Source organism: Micropterus salmoides, unplaced genomic scaffold (assembly GCF_014851395.1).
Source record: "Micropterus salmoides isolate LMB-PRFRI ecotype aquatic unplaced genomic scaffold, ASM1485139v1 Ms_hic_scaffold_1810, whole genome shotgun sequence".
Lineage (NCBI taxonomy): Eukaryota > Metazoa > Chordata > Actinopteri > Centrarchiformes > Centrarchidae > Micropterus > Micropterus salmoides.
Window position 1 is genome coordinate 2,897 of NW_024040941.1, and position 22,049 is coordinate 24,945.

At 41.4% G+C, this 22,049-nt stretch overlaps 1 protein-coding gene across 1 annotated transcript; it reads left to right on the forward strand.

The window, feature by feature from the left end:
- The first annotated feature begins 1,513 nt into the window (after nucleotides 1-1,513).
- Nucleotides 1,514-20,867, forward strand: LOC119909670 (cryptochrome-2-like). Its single transcript, XM_038727884.1, has 12 exons — nucleotides 1,514-1,822; nucleotides 6,306-6,414; nucleotides 11,119-11,261; nucleotides 13,738-13,922; nucleotides 14,421-14,509; nucleotides 14,980-15,120; nucleotides 15,257-15,382; nucleotides 16,101-16,286; nucleotides 18,855-19,006; nucleotides 19,127-19,329; nucleotides 20,323-20,403; nucleotides 20,545-20,867. The coding sequence occupies exons 1-12, from the start codon at nucleotides 1,665-1,667 to the stop codon at nucleotides 20,727-20,729; spliced, it is 1,758 nt and encodes a 585-aa protein (XP_038583812.1). The 5' UTR covers nucleotides 1,514-1,664; the 3' UTR covers nucleotides 20,730-20,867.
- Nucleotides 20,868-22,049: the final 1,182 nt, after the last annotated feature.

Below are 22,049 nucleotides of genomic sequence, written 5' to 3' on the forward strand. Positions count from 1 at the left end.
TATCACCTGTCTGTCTCTGGATTCACCTTGCTTTGTTTATTAGTTTTCTACTTCACCTCGACTCTTTAAGTTTTCACAGTTTTGTTCTAATAAATACCACTAAGTACACCTCCTCTGTGTACGTGTCAGCACGATGGCTGAACAAAACACTTGTATGTGCACAACTTTCCTAACACAGGCAAACATCAAGCAAGTGCAACAACACAAGACATAGCAATATTATTCACTAGCCTAGTTCTGTGTGTCCACAGAAAGAATGGCTGCTCAGCATCTGTCTTGCAGCCTTTTATTTACCAAAGCTTTTGCCAATGTCCGGGAGCCTCTTGCTTGGTCACTCTGTGAATCCTTTTGGGTCTCCTCGCCTCTGCCATTAGCTGACGTTATGTCCCAAGCAGCCTAGCTAACATTGCTGCTGCCACTGAAACTTGGGTGGCAAGATAGCCAACAACGTTAGACAGCAAAGACACAACATTATGTAACTTTTCTACCATAAAATAACAGCTGGTGGTGAGCGGCTGCGACAGGCTTTGTGAAAGTGACTTTGGAGCAAATAAATGTAAAAACATTTCAAAACAGTAAGTAGGTTTACGGTCAGGTCTGAAAAGTACAAGGTTTTAGTGCTTCAATCGGTCTCTTTTGTAGGATGATAACTACACAGAAGCATCACCAAAAGCAAGTGTCATCCTCTCTGCATGTTAGCTTCACAGCAGCAGTAGTGACAGTACGCTAACCCACAACTAAGCTAATGTTTGTTACAGTACTTGCTGTGTTGTTTTTTGCTCTGTATCTTGGTATTTGTCATGGAATTGGATTTCTCCAGAATCACATACCTCACCCTCACATTTAAATTGAACATACCCCTGTGTGTACTTGAGTGACCTACATTTTATCTGCACTGTAAGTGCGGCTGAAGAGTTAAAAAACTAAAGTGCTGATCTTGACAAGTGGGATTATTAAGTCAGCATATGATGCAGTTTGTTTTTTAGTTGTTTCTATAGTTTGGGCAGCTCATTCACAGATTTAGAAAGCTTAGCACAAGATGAGATTTTTTTCAGTGAACGAAAAATGTAGTATTGACCTGCAAAAGCAAAACGCAGCCATCACTGTCTCTACTTTAGGAAATAGACCTAGCCAAGTGACTTTCAGTAGTGCAATTATATAACTTTCTAAACAGCAAGTATTTTGCTCATGGTTGTGCAAGAATTGAGCAATATAAAATGTTCCATCACCCAGAAGCTCTAAAACCAGCTAGCTCATCCGAGTGTACAATTTGCAGGCTGCTTTGTAAATATGTACCGTGTGAAAACTGCGAGCACATTCTAGCTACAGTCTTATATCAGATGGAGCCTGACAGTGCTCCATCTGAAACGTGACACAGCTTCTCGCCGCTGCTCGCTGCCATAGCCAATCAAAGCTCTTCAGCTATGTCATTCATGTAGACGTTTTACCATCTGGCCAATCAGCGGACAGATGCAGGGATAATAACATCTAAACACAGCGCAGTATCCACGCCCCCTCAGTGTAGGTTTGCGTTTTACAGCTCATGAAGTTTCTTGGGAGTCTCCAAAACTGTGACTGTTTTAGCCTTTAAATCAGTGCATTTTTTGGCTTCATTTCGACCTATCCCTCTGGATTATCCTCTAATGATGGAATAAGAAGTAGTCATGGTGGTGAATTCAGTCCACTGGTTTCGCAAAGGTCTGCGGTTGCACGATAATCCGGCGTTGCAGGAGGCCCTGAATGGAGCTGACACAGTTCGCTGTGTTTATATCCTGGACCCGTGGTTTGCTGGCGCCGCTAACGTGGGAATCAACCGATGGAGGTAGGCAACTTATCTTTATCTGTGACCCGTTTAAGTCCCATTAAACGTCCGTTTAACATAAGTGATTATGTGCGCACTCTTTATGAGGTATGACCTGTATGGTTCATTGCTTTATAAATGTGCAGCGCTTTGACTTTAGGCTTGGGCCTCCTCTCCATGTCGGTTCGCTAACGCTAGCTGAAAATGGAGAGCATGCAACGCCAAGCACCACAGAGAAAACGGACTATTTAATGTTATCCTCGTGTGTCGTCAAAGTTTCCTCATCAAGAAGAAGATCACTTCTTTATCGAACCCGTCGACCTGTCGGCATACGCTGGAACTGCTAAATAACTGTTACAATAAATAAATAACGTTTAATGAATAAACTAACGTTACGTTAATGCGTAAGTTAGAGGAAAAAACACGCAAATCGCTGCTTAATAACGACATTTTATTTAAGAAATTTATTTTTTATTATGAACTCACTGAATGGCGCAGTATGTGGCTTGGACTTAATAAGTCGAGTGTGTTTTGCTCGGGCATAGAATTGCGTAGGGACTGACACGTCCCCAACACCGGCCCTGGCAATGTTGGACCCTGGCAGATTTTAAATTGGCGCCCCCATACGCAAACCTAAAAATTCCACCTCAGTGGTTGGGTTCATCACTCCTCTATCCTCAGGAATTGTTTTAAAAGTTCAGCAGCCAAACTCCCAATTTTAGCATGTATAGATGAACAGCCAAGTCAGTAATCATGGTCAATAAGGAATAAGTGTGATTAGCATACTTGTCAACATCATAGACTAAATTAGGAGACCAAACCTCCATAAACGGTGTGTCAACCCAGAAACTGTTTTCTTGCATTATGTAAAAGCATTGGTTTAGTTTCACTGGTGGAGGGGACTCAAATGAAGAGGAGGGTCTGAGGGTCCTCCCCCAGAAAATTTGAAGAAATGAAGACTTCATTTTTTGCATTCTGGTGAAAATGTCTGCACCAATTTTATGCCTCAATTTATAGTGGAAAAGTTTAAATTTATGTAAAGGAAAGCACAAAATGTAGGCAGCAGGTGACAATTCAAAATATAAAAAAATAATAGAATATATGCAGTAAGGCTCTTCCTCTTTTGTGTGTTTTGTTCGGGGATGTGTATGTGGCACTTTTTTTTTTTTAACCTCAAATAAGTTAATTTTAATTAAAGTTCTAAATTCCTGGACTTGAATAGCTCCTGTGTTTCAGCAGGTTTTCTACTCATGTTCAAAACTTTCTGCACATTCAGAATCTCCACGTGTTCTCTGACATCCCAGAAAAAAGTCACAATATTACGAGACTGACGTAATTATTTAATTAGAATTCATCATTTTTTTTAGTCTACCTGCCCTATACTCTGCTGTGCATTCCTTATTGCTCCGCTGGAATTATCCCTTTTAGACCGTTTGGCCGACACAGTGCACAGACTGCATGTTGCATGTGAAACCGAAACCAACAGGAAAACACTCGCCACAAATCCACACACATGTTAACTTCAGCAGCTCCAGTAAAGTGTAGCTCACAGTCCCAAACAGAGCAAGGCTGCGCCTCAGGTTTTAGATGTGTATATTGCAAAACTCTACACGACACGACTCCTCAGAACTGTCAGGACTCACAGCACGAGGTGCACTTAATTACTATCTCGGCGTATGCCGGCGTCGCAGCGGCTGGGCGGAGCTGATTCGTGCTTGTGCCAAATCAAAATCCTTCTCGTGCAGAGCTTCCTGATATTTTGCGCCCTTGGCAGCGGCCTATGTTGCCTATGCCACTGGCTGGCCTTGCACATTCCTACCAATATCCAGCGACTACTGAATTGTCTCTAGCAATAATGTTCTATCAAAATAATATATAACCACTGTGAGAATAACTAACTATTTATAAACCAAAAGATGGAATTGTAGTAACCAAAAGATGGAATTGTAGTTTGTCAACTACGACAGATTATTAGGGCATTTGTCATTAAACAAATGATAGTAATCTGAGATTTTGAAGTAAAATCTTGAGTAAAAATAATATTATCAGAAAATGTGTAATATACCAGAAAATAAGGCATTTAAGAGGTTTCTTGGAGTCATATGTGCATGTGTTAGTATTTCCTGCAGTCCCCAGGTATTTAGACTTGTAAAAGGTTTGGACTGCAGTGTGGTCTCAGTGTAGTTCGAGACATCTTTGCTCTGTTTTGGACTGTCTCTCTGCTCCAGGTTGCTTCCCACTGAAGGGAATGTAAGCTGCACTTTATCAGAGCTAGTGAAGTTCACATTTGTGTGGATTTGTGGTGGGATTTCTGCCTGATCACAAGTGTTTTCAGTTTGTTTTAGTTTTCCACCTTCAATAAAGAGCGGCGCACTTATCCAGTGCACTCCCAAATGGTTCTGTGCCTGTCAGGCAGTCTGAAGGGGATACTATCATCAGTATCTTGTAATATTACAATTTTTTATTATTAATTTATACAGAAAATATCAATGTCAGAGAACACACATTTGTGATTCTGAATGTGCGAAAAGTTTTGAACATGAGCAGAAAACCTGCTGAAACACAGGAGCTATTAAAAGTCCAGGAGTTTCTAACAGAATTACAATGAATTCATTTTACCTGTCAATGAAGTGAAAAGGTGCCACATGCTGATTAGAAGACACAAAAGAGGAGGGAAGACCAATTATATCTATGTCTATATCTATGTTTCAGTATTACTAAATGTTGAATTAAAGAACATTTGTGCTGATTGGTTGATGAAGGTTCTAATGATTAATTGGCTCAATAAATGTAAGCTAACTGGAGGACTCCTTAGGAAGCTGGAAGCTTGTTGACACAGTGACTCTTACCTGGAACCACCACTTGAAGGATTTTCTGACCCGTCTACCAGGGTTGGGATGGTTCATGCCTCAGGGCTGAGCTCATTACCATCATCATTGCTTTATTTCCCTTTAATGTCAACCATATGTTCACTCTTTCATCAACAACTCCTGGTAGAAAACTGAGCTTGGAGGCGCAGTTGTTGCAGCAGCAATTTGTTAATGCAAACGTAACCAACCTCATGCTGCTTCTATACACAGCCAACTAATGTGAGGCAGTTTTAGGGCTGCAAGTAACAACTAGTTTCATAATTGATTCAGCTGTTGATTAGTTTGTTTTTTTTTTTCAATTAATCAATTAACTGTCTGGTCTATAACTTAGACCATAGGTCACTGATAGGCGGACCGTGGTCCAGATCCGGACCCAGCCGCTGTCCTCTCCGGACCGCCGACCTACAGCAGATTTATTATTGAAACTTCCTACCTCGTGACGGCGCGTTTCTATTTTAACCCGCGCACACACGAATTGAGGAGACGAAAGGGAAAAGAGATTTCACATGGCTTTTAATCAAGAATGTACAGATTTTTACATGTACGTTCCTCCCACAGGCAGTTCAAAATCAGAATAGGTCATAGAACTCTGATGCTAGCTGGCAGGACAAGCTAGAGCTCACGTTTCTCACTGAACAAGAGAAAGTAGGAGAGGTAGCTCCTACTTTCTCTGTTCATTTGTTATGTGTTTATTATAAAATTGGTTAAGACTGCACTTCATCACTTAAAGCTACACTTTTTATTTCATTTTTTCTAAAAATTAGACACTTAATTTTAGTTTACTTAAATTTATTATTAGAGTAGTTATTATTTATTATCCCACCAGTTTGATGTGAAAACTGACATTTGATTTGACAGTCTGTTGTTGACTAAAAACACATGTTGATACAACTATACGTTATGGTACTGAATGATAACGCATGTTAGTTGTTTTGATGTTCCAGACCTTTGCTTCAGGAAAGTTTCTCTAACTGGACCTCTTTGAATTCTAATTGAATACCCCTGACTTAGAAAATTAAATGTCAAGTCTGAAAATAGTTTTCCAGATTGATTGTTGTGTCCAATTAATAATCCTAAACTCCAAAACAGTCTATATTACAATGATTTAAACAAGAAAAAAACATCAGATGCTCATATTGGAAAAGCTGGAACCAGAAAATGTTTTTTTTTTTTTTTTTTTGAAAGATGACTCACAATTAATTGTCCAAAAGCTTCTGACAAGATTTTAGTAAATGACTTTGTCATTGATGCATAAGAATACAAATCTACAAATGGACAATTAGGTGCAACAGTTTGTCAAACCTCGTAAACTTCACCAACTTTTTATTGTGCTGTTTTTGCAGTTTGGAAAAGCATTCACACAGTGACCACAGCCTCAGATCACAGTTACTGATAGTAGGCTGTGGTGCTGGAGTCAGCATTTTGCCCCATAGAAGCAGAATTCCTGAGTCTGTCAGTTTTAATAAAAAATCACCCGGTGAGTGGGGGTTGTATGAAAAGCACGTTATAGACTGAAATGGTCCGATCTCTGTGCTGAAAAACAATCAATGCCATCACAGCTGCACATCCTGCTGACTTGTAGGTATGTCATATTTCTTACTAATTACATTTCCCTTATGTGTGTCTGTGTGCAGGTTTCTGCTGGAGGCTCTGGAAGACCTGGACAGCAGTCTGAAGAAGCTCAACTCCAGATTGTTTGTAGTCAGAGGGCAGCCTACTGATGTTTTCCCAAGGCTTTTAAAGGTCTGTATTCCTGTCCAACAAAACATACACCATGCAAACATCAACCGTTCACGACCAAAAGAAGTCTCCTCAACCACCGCCAATGTGTAGCACCCACTTAGCGCCACAACACATCAGTTTAAGGCAGAGCGGGAAACATTAAGCCAATTACCACAGGGGATGATTAGAACTCCATACTCTTTGTGACAAGTGCCATGGAATTTTTAATGACCACAATGAGTCAGGACCTCATTTTAATGTCTCATCCGAAAGACGGTAGCTCGTACAGCACAGTGTCTCCATCATTGAGGTCTTATTATTTAGGACCAGAGGGAAAACTGCCCCCTACTGGCCCTCCAACACCTCTTCCAGCAGCAACTTAGTTTTCCCAGGAGGTCTCCCATCCAGGTGCTGGCCAAGCACAAACCTGCTTAGCTTCAGTCAGTAGCATGGTTTACATTGGTATGGCTGCTGGTGTACTAATATACCAATTACATGCTTTAATGTTCAAACAACACATTAATTTCCCATCCTGTGTCACCTGGTTGTGATAACTGAACTTGAAATGTGATTGTACAGTCACAGTCCGACCCATTATTAATTATTTTGGTGATTTGCAGTGGAAAATGTGGCTTTGTTCAAACTGAGTGTAAATTGAGACGTCTGTTTTACATTAAAAAATCTTGCTCATTTGGCATTTAATGAAATACTGTCAAAACACAATAAGACTAAGCAGCTAATTATCAAAGACTCACTTTTAAACTATGTTTAGTCCATTTTTAAAGTCGTTTCAGCTGCACCACAATCATCCTCACTCAAACATTCACATCATCTCCAACGTGATAACTATGATCTAATTACAACGAATGAATGTTCAGATTTATTAGATTCAAACAGTGATACTGCACTAATGTAGCACATGGTAAATGTTTCAGTGCAACCGGTGACAACCTGACAGCTGCCTTGATATCCACAGTCGCAGTGTTCTAAAGAAGGACGGTGTAGCCTATGCATTTTATTCTGTGCCGAGGATAAATCCAAGATGGCGATTGCAGTCCTTACATTGATGACAGATGGATCATAAGCGTTTAAGATCATGTTTGGTTAACAAACTAATATCTAACCAGCGAGTAGGTTTTCTAGTTTAAGATAACCCTCTAACTGGAATGGAAAATCCAGAGTCTCATTTCAGACTGAACAGGCTCATCAGGAAAAGTGTGGAAAGTGTTATGCGAAACATCACCTAATAAAATTACTCAAGTAATCAAAGCAATAGTGTAGAGATTACTGAAGTTATCCTGACGACACATTAGTCACGTCAGACCAGTGACCATGGTGAAGCAGGAACTTGTGTGATATTGACTTAAAGTTTGTGCTTGTCAGACAATAATATACTATCCATTGAAATGTTTGCCAAAGCTGAAGATTATCTGTTTGATACCTCGAAATACTGTAGAGATATTGTATAACTTGACTTGTGATCTGTCAACACCATAATAAAGTCTGAACACCAATCATACAAGTCAAATGAGGGATTAGAAGACCTATTGCACGCAATGTTCCGTAATTTATGTCATTCCCATTCAGGCTACAACATCATACAGTGGCAAGAAAAAGTATGTCAACCTTTTTGGAATTTTATGGTTTTCTGCTTAAATTTGTCATAAAATGTGATCTGATCTTCATCTAAGTCAAGGGTATTGACCGATATAATGTGTCTAAAATAAAGTAAATTCTGATCCCTTATGTCTTTATTGAACACACTCATTCAACAACAACTGGTTGGATTTTGTTTTTCTTAAGCCGGACTTGCTCCGGTGTTTTGGGTCGTTGTCCTGTTGCATCACCCAACTTCCACACAGTTTCAGCTGACGTACAGACATTCTCACATTATCCTGATGAATTGTCTGATATACTTGGGAATTCATCTTCCCCTTAATGATTGCAAGCTGGCCAGGCCCTGATGCAGCAAAGCTGGCCCGATTTTATGATGTCTCCTCCACCATACTTTACGGTTGGGATGATGTTTTCATGATGAAATGCCCAGCCCCTTCTACGCCAGATGTAGTGCTGTGTGGTTTGTCCAAGTAGTTCAATGTTAGTTTCATCAGTCCACAAAACCTTTTGCCAGTACTGCTGTGGAGCACCAATGTTCTCTTTTGCAAACGTCAGGCGTGCAGCAGTGTTCTTTTTAGTAAGCAGTGGCTTCCTTCGTGGTGTCCTGTTGTAGATACTCTGCTTGTTCAATGTTTTACGACATGTAGACACATGACATTTATTCATTTAGCTGACGCTTCTATCCAAAAAAATGGATAAAAAAAGGATTTGGGTTGGGTTGTTTCTTTACCTCATTAATGAGTCTTTGTTGTGCTCTTGGTGTCATTTTGACTGGGCGCCACTGCTTGGTAGAGTAGTAATAGTCCCAAAGTGTCTCCAGATGTAAAATGTTTGCCTAACTGTAGACTGGTGTGTTTCTAAAGTCTTTGAAATGACTTTGTAACCTCTGCCAGCTTTATGTAAACCAACAATTCTTGATCGTAGATCCTCTGAAAGCTCTTTTGGCGAGGCATGGCTCACATAAGCGTGTACTTCTTGTGCAGAGCAAACTCCAAAAGTTTGAGGGGTTTTTATCAGTCAAAGTAGATTGTAGTCCACACCTCCAAACTCATTTTCTTAACGAGACTCCAGGTGTGCTGAAACCTAACTCCAATTAGCTTTTTTTCATTAACTCAAGGGTTCACAAACTTTTTCCACAAGCACTATGAGGTTTGGTTGCTCTCAATAAAGACATGAGGGATCAGAATTTACTTTATTATTTTAGACACATTATTTGTCAGTACCCTTGACTTAGATGAAGATCAGATCACATTTATGACAAATATATGCAGGAAAAAAAACATGATATTCCAAAAGGTTCACATACTTTTTCTTGCCACTGTACGTTCATACTTTGACTGGTATGACAGTGATCCAGGTATTAAATGCCATTCTCTGTGACATTAAAAAGCTTTAAAACATAACATGGTTGACTCTGCAGAAACCATGACCAAATATGGTAAATGTACCAAAGTTTGGAGTAGAACAGACAGGTTTAGAAAACCTGCAATAAAGAAAAGTATTTTATTTTTGCCTTACGGGGACAGCAGAAGCAAACTGCGAGCACAACATTGACATATCACCTTTTAAGTTCATCCAATAATTCAATAAATACATCCAATAATTACAAAGGAACATTATCATTCATCTGGAGTCAACTGCTGGTCATGTATAGTGAGTTTGTAGAGCTATTGCACCTGTAGCCTTACCAGCAGTAATGTTTTCAGGATGTATTAAACCCACCCTGATGTGGTGCTGTTTGGAGGAGTGACAATCACTGAAACTGAGTTGGTGCCAAGAAACATGATTATTGTGTTGTGTGACTAAGCACACACTTACTTCAGTTATTTCAGTGACTTGAATGTCAATGCAATACAGTATAATTTACATAGTGTGCATGTTCACACTGCACTAAACCATGTTAGAGCAGCTGCAGACGGTGTTAACATTTATGAGGAGATTCACTGTGGGGTTCCAGGCAAGGAGGACCAATTGACCATCTCTATACAATAGCAATTACATAAAACACTGCTGGTTTTCCATTATATGCAATGGAAACCCAATAGTCTGCAGTTTTTCATTCCAACCTAACACTGTAGCTTTGTCATTAACACATCCTACTGGTCAGATAAATGAGCTACTATAGAGTTTGAATGGGATGAAAATATAAATCACAAGACTTCTTACAAGAAATTGGACCTTCCTGCTCCACTACTTGATCTTATGTTTGTACTAGTGTCCATATATTCGTACTAAATCTGTGGCCTTTTTAAACTTAATAAATTAGAACTGATAATAATGAGGATAATGGCTCTCCTTCCAGCCTTCACTTCCAGCCCTTAGAAGACTAGTTACCTGCAAATAACACTTTTTGTTTATAGACATGTGACAGAAATGTATCACCCCACCAATTTTTCACATGAACAAACTCTGGTGCATAATCCCGTTTGGTTTGTTGGGGCTGGTGTGAAAGCTGTCAGTCCTACTCTGATGTACAATCCACCAACCCAAACAACCAAGACAGCTTGAAAAGGAGGGTCTCTGTCTACTTCCAAGTGGAATGTTGGGAATTTATTGTGGTTTGAAAGCAGAGCATTCAAAAGCTAAACTACTGTATAGTTGCTGACTAATCAATAAGTTGCAAGATTGAAAAATTAAAAAAGATATCCATATCATATTCAATATGTGCAGAGGCTAATGTGCAATATTATAGCTTGACATGTTTACTCCTCTTGGGTTGTTCAAATTAGCGTCGGACCAGAACTAAAAGTTAAAGTTGTGTTAAAATATCTTTTTATTTAGCTTTGTCTGGACCAAATGAACTGAACTACGGGTGAGAAAGAACTTTCTGTCCAAACTGTCCACAATTAGTCTTCAAACTGTAGCTTGTAGCATGTATTTTACATTTAACTGTGACCTGGTTTGTTGCATTGTATAAAGGTGCACCTTGAGCTGGATTACAGAAAGCACAAGCTGAGACCAATGTTGAATCCAAACACTTCAATGGTTTCATGACCAGTGTTGTTTGGTTTTTTACATAGTTATCCTCAGCCCTGCTACACAGCCTGCTATTGTCTTGCTGTCTTTCTAACAAATTCTTTCTTTCTTTCTTTCTGTGCCTCGCTGCAGGAGTGGGAAGTGACTCGGTTGACATTTGAATATGACCCAGAGCCTTATGGGAAGGAGAGAGATGGGGCCATCATCAAAATGGCCCAAGAGTTTGGAGTGGAGACCATTGTCAGAAACTCACACACCCTCTACAACCTGGATAGGTTCGTAACACCCACACACACACTCATATTGTGCTCACTTTGGGTTGGTAAACACTGACATCAGCGATTCGTGTTTTATTCCTGAAATCTAGTATGGTGCAAAACACCATTGTAAGGCATGTTATGACAGTTCATTATATGAGATAAAGTAGAATTCAAATTGTTGCACTGCTGCACATGTATGAACCAAAATAGCAGGTGTGCTTGGGAACACCCACCCAGCAAAGACGCTGATGTTACAGTCAGAAATGGCTGTATCCCTGCAGATGCCGCTCTAGTTCAGCTCTTACCTGGAAAGTCGACTGAGTCTGGCTGCATCGCGTTACTGCGGGCCACGGTTTTGATCCGTCCTCGGCCCGGGGTCGACTGGAAGTGTCTCTGACCAGTTTCAGGAGCGGAGCACGGCTCTCTGTGACTCGGTGTTGTTCCGTCGTCTGCTATGCTGATCCCTGAGTCATTTTGCCTACCAGATTTTTCTGACATTTTAGATTTTGTTGATTTGGTAATTGTGCTTTTATGATTAAGTAGGCTACGTTGTTAAACGGTTTCTGTTTTTCTGCACAGGGTGTTTTATTTTGAAAGTTGACCGAATCTCTATGCCGTTCTGTGTCTGACTTCCTGTCTGGTTTGATGTGAACTGCGCAGCTTGACGCCGGTTCTGCCAAAAATAGACTCCGAGACACTGGTTGTGTCTCGGAGTGAAGAGCTGCATCAGGGACGCGCTGTGGACTCATTGACTAGCATGGCCACGATTAGCTCCGGCAGCCGTAACACAAAGCAGTGGACTCCTAGTTACTCCAAAGGCTAAGCTACATTCCCAAATGTTGCATGTTAAATTTGTAGATGGACCTGTAGCAATACATCTAGACACTTGGCTCACAAGACTGAGGTCCCGAGATCGAGATGAGATTGTAACATTATTTTAAGATCTTAAAAGCCGAATTATGAAAATTATTAAACGCTTAATTTCCTGCATTCAGGTAAATCTTTCTGCATCAATTTATGGTGTGACACACTGGCTAAAATTCCAGTATTCAGACTCCTCAAACATCGGCTCCTAGGGGCCTTAATGATGAATTACTTCTTGGCATTTTCCTGTGATCCCTTATACTGAATATGTTCTGTTGGCTAAATTCTCTGTAGATGTGATTGTGTCCATTAATTGCAGAGCTCAGTCAGGCTCCTGCAGATGTGGCTGAAATGCTTCACCGTTACTCATCAGGTCGCTCTCTTACGTCAAATAAGCTATATTTGTCTGTCTCACGCAGACGGCTGAACACCTGTGGTGCTTTTGAGGCAGTAGCACCTAAATTATGTCTTGCTGTGTCTTGCCCGTACACTGAGAGCATCCAGACCTGCAGGTGTTACATATGTAATACCTGCACTTCAATTCACTGCATTACATAACAAATTGAAATATTACGTCTGTGTGTGTGTTAAGAATACTCTGAGCGGATTAGACAGGACGGAGCTTAGCGTTGTGCGTGTGCTCAGATGCCCAGAGGGTTTATATTGGTAGTTGTGCCCAGCTTACCCTGCTCATCAAAGTAGTCGCAGTGAATCGACCAATAGGAAGCTATCCCTGCTGCAACTCCACCAGGGATCCAGAAGGGCCTCACAGATATAGTGGAGTTGTATAAGGTAGAAGCTATAAATACAGAGCTCTGCTGTCAGATGCACTGGCAAAACAACCTGGAGGTTGAAATAAAAAAGAGGCTCAGTTTCCTAGTTACTTGTGAAGGTATAGTTCAGTGATGGTAGGAAACAATTTTTGATGAAACTATCACTCTTGGATGCATTTCAGAAGTTCAAACAGTAGAGTACTGCCAAAGCCATGTCAAGCTGCACAGAGCAGATCGAACCAGGCACGAAGTCAGACACAGAACGGCATAGAGATTCTTGTCAATTTTCAAAATAAAACATCCTGTGCAGACTCCTGTATATCAATAATAAACACAGACTTGCACATGTCTTTGCACTTGTTCAAAACAATATTTTGCCATACAGCTGAATGGTAAAGTATCATTTTAGAAAAGAAACCACTGCAACTGAAACTTCCGTTCAAGCACACAGTTGCCACAAATACCTGGTCCCCACAGGTGTCGGTCGGTCGGTCCCCACAGGTGTCGGTCCCCACAGGTGTCGGTCCCCACAGGTGTCGGTCCCCACAGGTGTCGGTCGGTCGGTCCCCACAGGTGTCGGTCGGTCCCCACAGGTGTCGGTCGGTCGGTCGGTCCCCACAGGTGTCGGTCTTGGGGAAAATGGAGAAGATTTTGGCAAGAATTCCTAGAAATGACACTGTTATTGGTATTCTGGCCACCCTCAGACAACATGATGAACCTTTTTTCATTTTGGATACTCTCCAGTGCAACACTCATGACAAAATGTCAACATTTTACATAAGATAAATAATTGTTATGTTACATAAATTCTGCTGTATATTGCTATACTTTTCTATCTTCTGTATTGGTCACAGGATAATAGAGATGAACAACAACAGTCCTCCTCTGACCTTTAAGCGGTTTCAGACCATTGTGAGCAGACTGGAGTTGCCTAGGAGACCACTGCCTCCCATCACCAAGCAGCAGATGGACAATTGTCACACTAAAATAGCTGACAACCATGACCAACTATACAGTATCCCTTCACTGGAAGAACTAGGTATACATGATTGTTTGTCATTCATTTTTTTAGAATTGAATATGAGTGCTGTAGGACTCCTTACTCTTTACATTTAGCTGTTCTCTGGCTATACTGAGGGACAGCTAGGATCTAGGAGAGAGGACGTGGTTGGATTTATTCATTACTGTTGGGTTTGATTTGATAAATAATTCCACACTGCTGGATGCAACTGAACACTAGCACGCTGTCCTCGTATCCTACCAGAGCAACTGGAGTTCAAGTTTAGTCCAAAAATGTGTCCTTGTCTCCTGTGTGGCAATTGCATCAAGCTAGATTCCATTCAGAAGTTTAGTAAATAAAATACCATAAATTGTAATAAACTCCTCAAGTCCTTAGACATACAGTAAATAATAGTCACATTAAAATTATTAAATGGGGATTAGCATATAGAGAACAGTTAGCACTTGGGCAAAGTGTGGTTCATCAGATAATGGCTGCTTTATATTTGACCTTGTCTCCATGGGAATATGTGTCCAGGGTTCAGGACAGAGGGTTTACCTCCAGCTGTGTGGCGAGGAGGAGAGTCAGAGGCCTCAGACAGACTCAACAAACATCTGGACAAAAAGGTAAACCAGAAGCTGACATTAAAGGTCTTTAATGTCAAACATTGGTGCAGGAAGTGTTGAGTTTCAATGATGGGAGCTTAACTACAATCTAAAAAGCGTCAGAGTAGAGAAACTATGAGTGAATGAGTCAAGACTTTGACTTGATCGTGTTGTTGTTGTTGAAAAGGTACACCAAAGTGAATTAATCAAGGCAACATAATTGCATTAACTTCATCAACAAATGAAAACAGGAGCACGAAACAGGAAGGCTTCTTACTAAAATATATTAATTGTATGTAGAGGAATAAAGGTCCTGGCCACTATCTGAGAATTTAAAGTAGTTTAATATGATTAATATCTATGTTTAGGGACTAATGTTATTTAATCCACAGCATTATACATCATAACAATATAATTGAAAAAGATTTGTTTTTACATTGACGATATCTCGGGTGATGACTTGAATGCCCTCACCGTGTTTGTCCGTACAGGTGTGGGTAGCCAACTTTGAGCATCCTCGAGTAAACAGGTGTTCTCTGTATGCCAGTCCTACTGGCCTCAGCCCCTACCTGCGCTTCGGCTGTCTGTCCTGTAGGGTTCTGTACTACAACCTCAGAGAGCTCTACATGAAGGTACTGTGGATACTCAGAGAGATATCAGTTCAGGCTACACAAACGTACTCCACTCTGTTCCCTCTCAATTATGACAATCCACTGCTCTCTTCTTCTCTCTCCTCTGTTGTTCGTTCTTTCTTGTGCCTGCCATCAGCTCCGAAAGCGTTGCAGTCCTCCTCTGTCCCTGTTTGGCCAGTTGTTATGGAGGGAGTTCTTCTACACAGCTGCCACCAACAACCCAAACTTTGACCGCATGGAGGGAAACCCCATCTGTGTCCAGGTGGGCCTTTGCACCAATCAGCTCTTGTAGACCATTACAGTAGGTCATAATGTCCTATGGATATGAGGCCAGAAGCTGTTTTATAGGAGGGTGAGACATTTTATGTAAAGGGCAGCTTCTCAAGCACTGTGGTCCAACTGAACTATCCAAATAGTCATGATTATAGTATGTTTTACCACAATACTCATAGATTTGTTCGGCCTGTATTGGATGTGTTGTCAGTAGCCCGGCTGAACTGCATTTCCCCTCGCCGGGGTTTCTGCTAGTCTGCTCCTCTCAGATCACACCTAGTGCTGGTATTTAGAATAATAAGTATAATATAAATAAAGAAATAATAAGTAGTTCATAGAGCACAGCCTTGTGGGGAGGGGCTCATAAATACCATCATTTATCAGAATCAGATCAGATGCAAAGTTAATTAAATTATGATTGATTTCCTCTCTGATCCTCTCTCCCTTCCCCCACAGCTGTCCCTCAGACTCAAGCTTCCAGCTTCACCACAGCTAAACTTGTAAAATCTTATTCCTCCCCTCTTTCCTTTTCTGACCATGAGCTCATGTGGATATCCAGATTTAATGAAGCTGTTTATTCACAGATGATAAATAATCTGAAATAGAACCAGTGTTGTGTACTAACCAGCTATAGCACTATAAACATGTACATAACAGAAGAGTATGTACTATAGTTAATATTTCTCTCGTGTGTCATACATCTCCAGATCCCATGGGACCAGAACCCAGAGGCACTGGCTAAGTGGGCTGAGGGTCGGACTGGTTTTCCCTGGATTGACGCTATCATGACCCAGCTGAGACAGGAGGGCTGGATCCACCACCTGGCCCGACATGCCGTGGCCTGTTTCCTCACCAGGGGAGACCTGTGGATCAGCTGGGAGAGCGGCATGAAGGTAGGACAGAACCGTCTTTAATTTAGTCTTTTCAAACACAAACTGTGAGGCGGAGAACACATGAACCGCGTTTGCTTTTACACCGTCTACTTTGGCAGCATCAATGGCTGTTTGTGTCAAGTTCACTGTAGTATGAATTGATAAATGGGTATACATCAGCCCTATTCAATTGGCGACTCGCAGGCCACATCTGGCCCAGAAGCAACCTCCGTGTGTCCCATCATACATAATCTGATATATGACAACAAAAGTAAACTCCATACGCAGTGTATGGAAGTAGCTAACGAGAGCGCTATTTCATTTCCTTCTCATCTCTGCTGAGAGTTTCACATGCACTGTACCGATCACCGCCAAGCCAGGACTCAGCAAGCAGCCTGTCCCCCTCTGTGTTGCTGCAGAGCGCCTCCACGAGCGCACAGAGTCAGCCAGCAGATCAGTGACTATGCTCATTAGTGGACGAGAAAGTACGTGGTGCAATAAAATCTTTGGGAGTAAAAAGCCAATCAACACAAAACAAGCTAAAGTGCAAGATGTCTGTCTTTAGTAACTGTTCAGCTTAGTTTGCTGCGTACATTAAAATTTATCATACAGGTGAAACTCAAAAAATTATCATATCGTGCAAAAGTTCATTTATTTCAGTAATTCAACTTAAAAAGGTGAAACTAATATATTATATAGACTCATTACATGCAACGTGAGATTTTCAAGCCTTTATTTGATATAATTTTGATGATTATTGCGTACAGCTTATGAAAACCCCAAAATCAAAAAATTAGAATATTGTGAAAAGGTTCAGTATTGTAGGCTCAAAGTGTCACACTCTAATCAGCTAATTAATCCAGAACACCTGCAAAGGGTTCCTGAGCCTTTAATTGGTCTCTCAGTCTGGTTCAGTGGAATTCACAATCATGGGGAAGACTGCTGACCTGACAAACCATCATTGACAGCCTCCACAAGGAGGGAAAGCCTCAAAAGGTAATTGCAAAAGAAGTTGGATGTTCCCAAAGTGCTGTATCAAGGCACATTAATAGAAAGTTAAGTGGAAGAGAAAAGTGTGGAAGAGAAAGGTGCACAAGCAGCAGGGATGACCGTAGCCTGGAGAGGATGGTCAGGAAAAGGCCGTTCAAATGTGTGGATGTCTGCATCAAGAGCCACCACACACAGACGGGTCCTGGACACGGGCTTCAAATCAAGCCGCTCCTGAACAACAAAACGTCTGAAGAAAAAAAGAACTGGTCTGTTTCTCAGTGGTCTAAAGTCCTCTTTTCTGATGAGAGCAAATTTTGCATCTCATTTGGAAACCAAGGTCCCAGAGTCTGGAGGAAGAACGGAGAGGCTCACAATCCAAGATGCTTGAAGTCCAGTGTGAAGTTTCCACAGTCTGTGTTGGTTTGGGGAGCCATGTCATCATCTGCTGCTGTTGGTCCACTGTGCTTTATTAAGTCCAGAGTCAGCGCAGCCGTCTACCAGGACATTTTAGAGCACTTTATGCTTCAGCAGACGAGCTTTATGGAGATGCTGACTTCATTTTCCAGCAGGACTTGGCACCTGCCCGCACTGCCAAAAGTACCAAAACCTGGTTCAGTGACCATGGGATTACTGTGCTTGATTGGCCAGCAAACTGGCCTGACCTGAAGCCCACAGAGAATCTATGGGGCATCGCCAAGAGAAAGATGAAAGACATGAGACCGAACACTGCAGAAGAGCTGAAGGCCGCTATCGAAGCATCCTGGTCTTCCATAACACCTCAGCAGTGCCGCAGGCTGATAGCATCCATGCCACGCCGCATTGAGGCAGTAATTCATGCAAAAGGGCCCAAACCAAGTACTGAGTACATATGCATGATTATACTTTTCAGAGGGCTGACATTTCTTTATTTAAAATCCTTTTTTTTATTGATTTCATGTAATATTCTAATTTTCTGAGATTTAGAATTTGGGGTTTTCCTAAGCTGTACGCAATAATCATCAAAATGATATCAAATAAAGGCTTGAAATATCTCACTTTGCATGTAATGAGTCTATATAATATATTAGTTAAGTTAAGTTGAATTACTGAAATAAAAATAAACCTTTGCACGATATGCTAATTTTTCAAGTTTCACCTGTATATAAACTTTGCTGCTGGCTGAGACAAACCAGCCCCTCTCTACTAGCAGCAGCAGAGGGAGGAGGAGGAAGGACCGATAAGGACTGAGTTTATCAGTATTTCTAAACTTCACTCAGTATTATAATGTGAGGAATATGATTTATTTGACTGACTTTTTAGATTTGCTTCCAGTGAGATATTAGTGACTGTTATTATTAATAAACATTTAGTTATAATAAAAAAATCCATTCTAATCCTATTTTGAATGTTTTCTTTTTTTAAATCTTTAAAAGGCAATTACTTAGTAATGAAAAACTATCAATAAGAATGTATCAAAATCCTAATGATACCTATCCCAACTCGTGAGAAAGTGTCCGGCCCATCTCCACCTCCTGCTTTCAAAATCTGGCCCAATTGAATTTGTGATAGAATAGTCCTGGTGTACATCATGAAGCATTCTGTGTCTGTGTGTTCCTGCAGGTGTTTGAGGAGCTGCTGCTGGATGCAGACTGGAGTGTAAATGCTGGCAGCTGGATGTGGCTGTCCTGCAGTGCCTTCTTCCAGCAGTTCTTCCACTGCTACTGTCCTGTCGGCTTTGGAAGGAGAACTGACCCATCAGGAGACTACATCAGGTAGACTTTATTGTGGCACTTGCACAGTATCTCTTACCATACCACATCCTTTTCCATATTAAATCTCTGCTAACTTAGGGATCTTTCCTCCATGTGAGCTTTAATATGACTTTTCTTCAGGCATTACATCCCCATCTTGAAAGACTACCCGAATCGGTACATCTATGAGCCGTGGAATGCCCCGGAGTCGGTCCAGAAGGCAGCCAACTGTGTGGTGGGAGTGGATTACCCCAAACCAATGATTAATCATGCAGAGGGCAGCAGGCTCAACATAGAGAGAATGAAACAAGTTTACCAGCAACTCTCCCATTACAGAGGACTCAGTAAGTGAACTAACAAGACTACACACACACACACAGAATGGAGTATAAGGTTTAGGAGATCAGACCGTCTGGAAGGTGTTGGCCATATACAGTTTTGTTAGTCATCAGAGGCACGTCTGTCTGACATGAATAGGGAGCCAATGAAGGCAAGACAAAATCGTGCGCGATACGATCAAATGTTCTAGTTTTAGTTAAAAACTCCATTTGAAGCCTTTTAGTAATAGCACGCAGCAGGACCTGAAAGCCTCCACTCGAGGTAAAGTTAGTACACGGAAACCTCCATGAAAGTGAAAAGAGGTGTGATGCAGAATCTGGACACAGTAGTTACTTACAGCTGTCTGCTGTGCTGCACTGCAAATCCTTCCTTAAACCATGTCATCGCCTGAAACGGTCATCATAACCACAGGTTAATGACCACGGCTGTGTCGACATTTAAAATGAGTGAACACAGTAAAGTTGTCTTTACTTAACATCATAATTAATATTTCAGTGGCCTGTGGCATTGAGTCAGCCCTGTTCTAATAGATCGTTGACTAAATATGGACAACCCTGTGTGATTATGACTGCTTAAACAGCTCCTGTATGATGTCAGCTCCTTAACATGCACACCTCACATACAAAGCTCACATGTAAAAGTTAAATACTAACTTAAGAAAATAATGATATTGCACAACAGGAGCCACATATCCAATGTTTCTCTCCTCCTGTACCAGTCTTGCAGATATTTTCTTTACTTCGTGCATTTGGAGCCAGACTGTAATTCAAAGATCCATCTGCTTGCCTTTCTCACTCTTTTACACTTTCAACAAAATCATGAAGAGATACAATTGCTGTAAAAGGAATTATGAAATGTTGAATTAAAATTGAACATTTTGTTTACAGATTCCTTCGTTGGAGTGGAAGTAAATTTAGCACTTTTATATAGATACACCTTACGGTAGGGAGGAGGATTACATCACTGTGTATGTATGTGTGTGTGTGTGTGTGTGTCAGGTCTACTAGCATCAGTACCAACCATCCAAGAGGAGGCAGAGCCACCAATGACGGATGAGTCGCAGACCAGCAGTGGCCCTGGTAGGAGGAAACACAGAAGCAAGAATCTTATTTTCCCATCAAGGATCTACAAAATATTAGCATAATTATTACTTAGTACACGTGTCACAGTCAAACTGTTCACAATATCTGCTCATTATTTATTTTCTTGTGTTTTCCTAGACTCTCCTCCCAGAGGTCCTGCTGACAGTGAAGCAGCTGGCTGCTCTACAGCGCCTGATTCGTCCACAGTCTGTGCATCCTCCACCTATGCCCCATATCCCGAGCCGGAGGACGCAGTGAACATTCACCCTTCCAGACACCCTGCCCCTCATCAAGCTCACGCACACAGCCCTCTGCAGCCATAACATCTACTGCCAGCAATCCTCTGTCCACACCTATCAACTCCTCACCAGCCCACTGCCCACTATCGGTGTCCCCTGCAGCCTCATGTTCCACCTTGTCCTCGTCCCTCAGTCCCGCAACAACCGCAACTCTCTCCTCTCTGGGGCACAGGAGGAAGGGCCTTGCCTGCAAGGTCCGGCGCAGCCAGAGGCAGCGAGGGCGACTGATCTGCACTCCAGCAGCCAGGGAGGGAGAGAGGAGATCAGAGGAGGAGGAGGAGAGGGAGGAAGCAGAAGGGGAGGAGAGGATGGAGGAGGACGTTGAGCAGGATGAGAGAGATGGAGGAGGCGACTTCTGGAGAGACTGCAGGACATCAGCAGTAATACCAGGTACAATACACATGTTGGGGTTTTCAACATATGGTCAGGTTTGGTTATTAGCTGAATATCAAAGATATTCTAGAAATATTAATTAAACTATTAATATTCAAAATTATTAATTACAATTATTATATGGGGCACCACCCTGGAATCAGGGACCAATAACCAAATATGATCAGTCTAAAAGAGGGTTTGTCCACCTACTGATGGCAAACAGAAGAGTGAATCTGCACATTGGCCGTGGTAACCAACTCTAACTACAAGATTATACACAAATAATCACAGGCAACAACTTCTTAAAATTATAACAGCATTTATTCAACTGCGCTGGCTGCGTTACCGGGGTGACCTGCAAGATTACAAGATTATGTGTGTGCAGTATCATGGAAGTATCATGGTGTTTTCTTCTCTGGCTTTTCTTCAGGTGGAGTTCAAAAGAACAATGTTTAAACGTCCTTCCTGGAGAAGTGGACTGATAAGGAATACAAGGAACAGGGTTCTGGATATGTGGACAACATAAATGTACATTAGCATGCATACAACTGGAGGTAGAGCGGGTCATCAGCTGATCCCCAGCTCCTTCTGTCACCATGTCGAAGTGTCTTTGGGCAAGACGCGAAACCCTAAACTGCTCGTGATGCTCATGCCAGCATCTTGCATGATGGCTCACGCCATCGGCGTGTGAGTGTGTGATTGGGTGAATGTATAGCGCTTTGGTTAATAGCGCTATATAAATGCTGCCATTTACAAAAGTGGAGGCAGTAAAAAAGCATTTTACTCAAATTTATCCCAGTCCTGGAAAAAATGTAAATATTGTCTGGACAATCATTTAAATAAGAGTAGCACATTTTAGAACAGAAGCAGTCCAGAAATACTGTAAATGATTAAACAGATATTTTTATTTGAGGAAATGAAGGAGGTCATAATCCTAAAAGTAATAATTAATGAGTAATCTTCTCTTGT

What these genes read in the sequence shown, in the direction of transcription:
- LOC119909670 (XM_038727884.1), top strand. Translation starts at nt 1,665, where the DNA reads ATGGTGGTGAATTCAGTCCACTGGTTTCGCAAAGGTCTGCGGTTGCAC. An exon ending in TTTTCCCAAGGCTTTTAAAG is followed by an intron (nt 6,415 to 11,118) that starts GTCTGTATTCCT and finishes GCCTCGCTGCAG; the next exon opens with GAGTGGGAAGTGACTCGGTT. An exon ending in ACAAACATCTGGACAAAAAG is followed by an intron (nt 14,510 to 14,979) that starts GTAAACCAGAAG and finishes TTGTCCGTACAG; the next exon opens with GTGTGGGTAGCCAACTTTGA.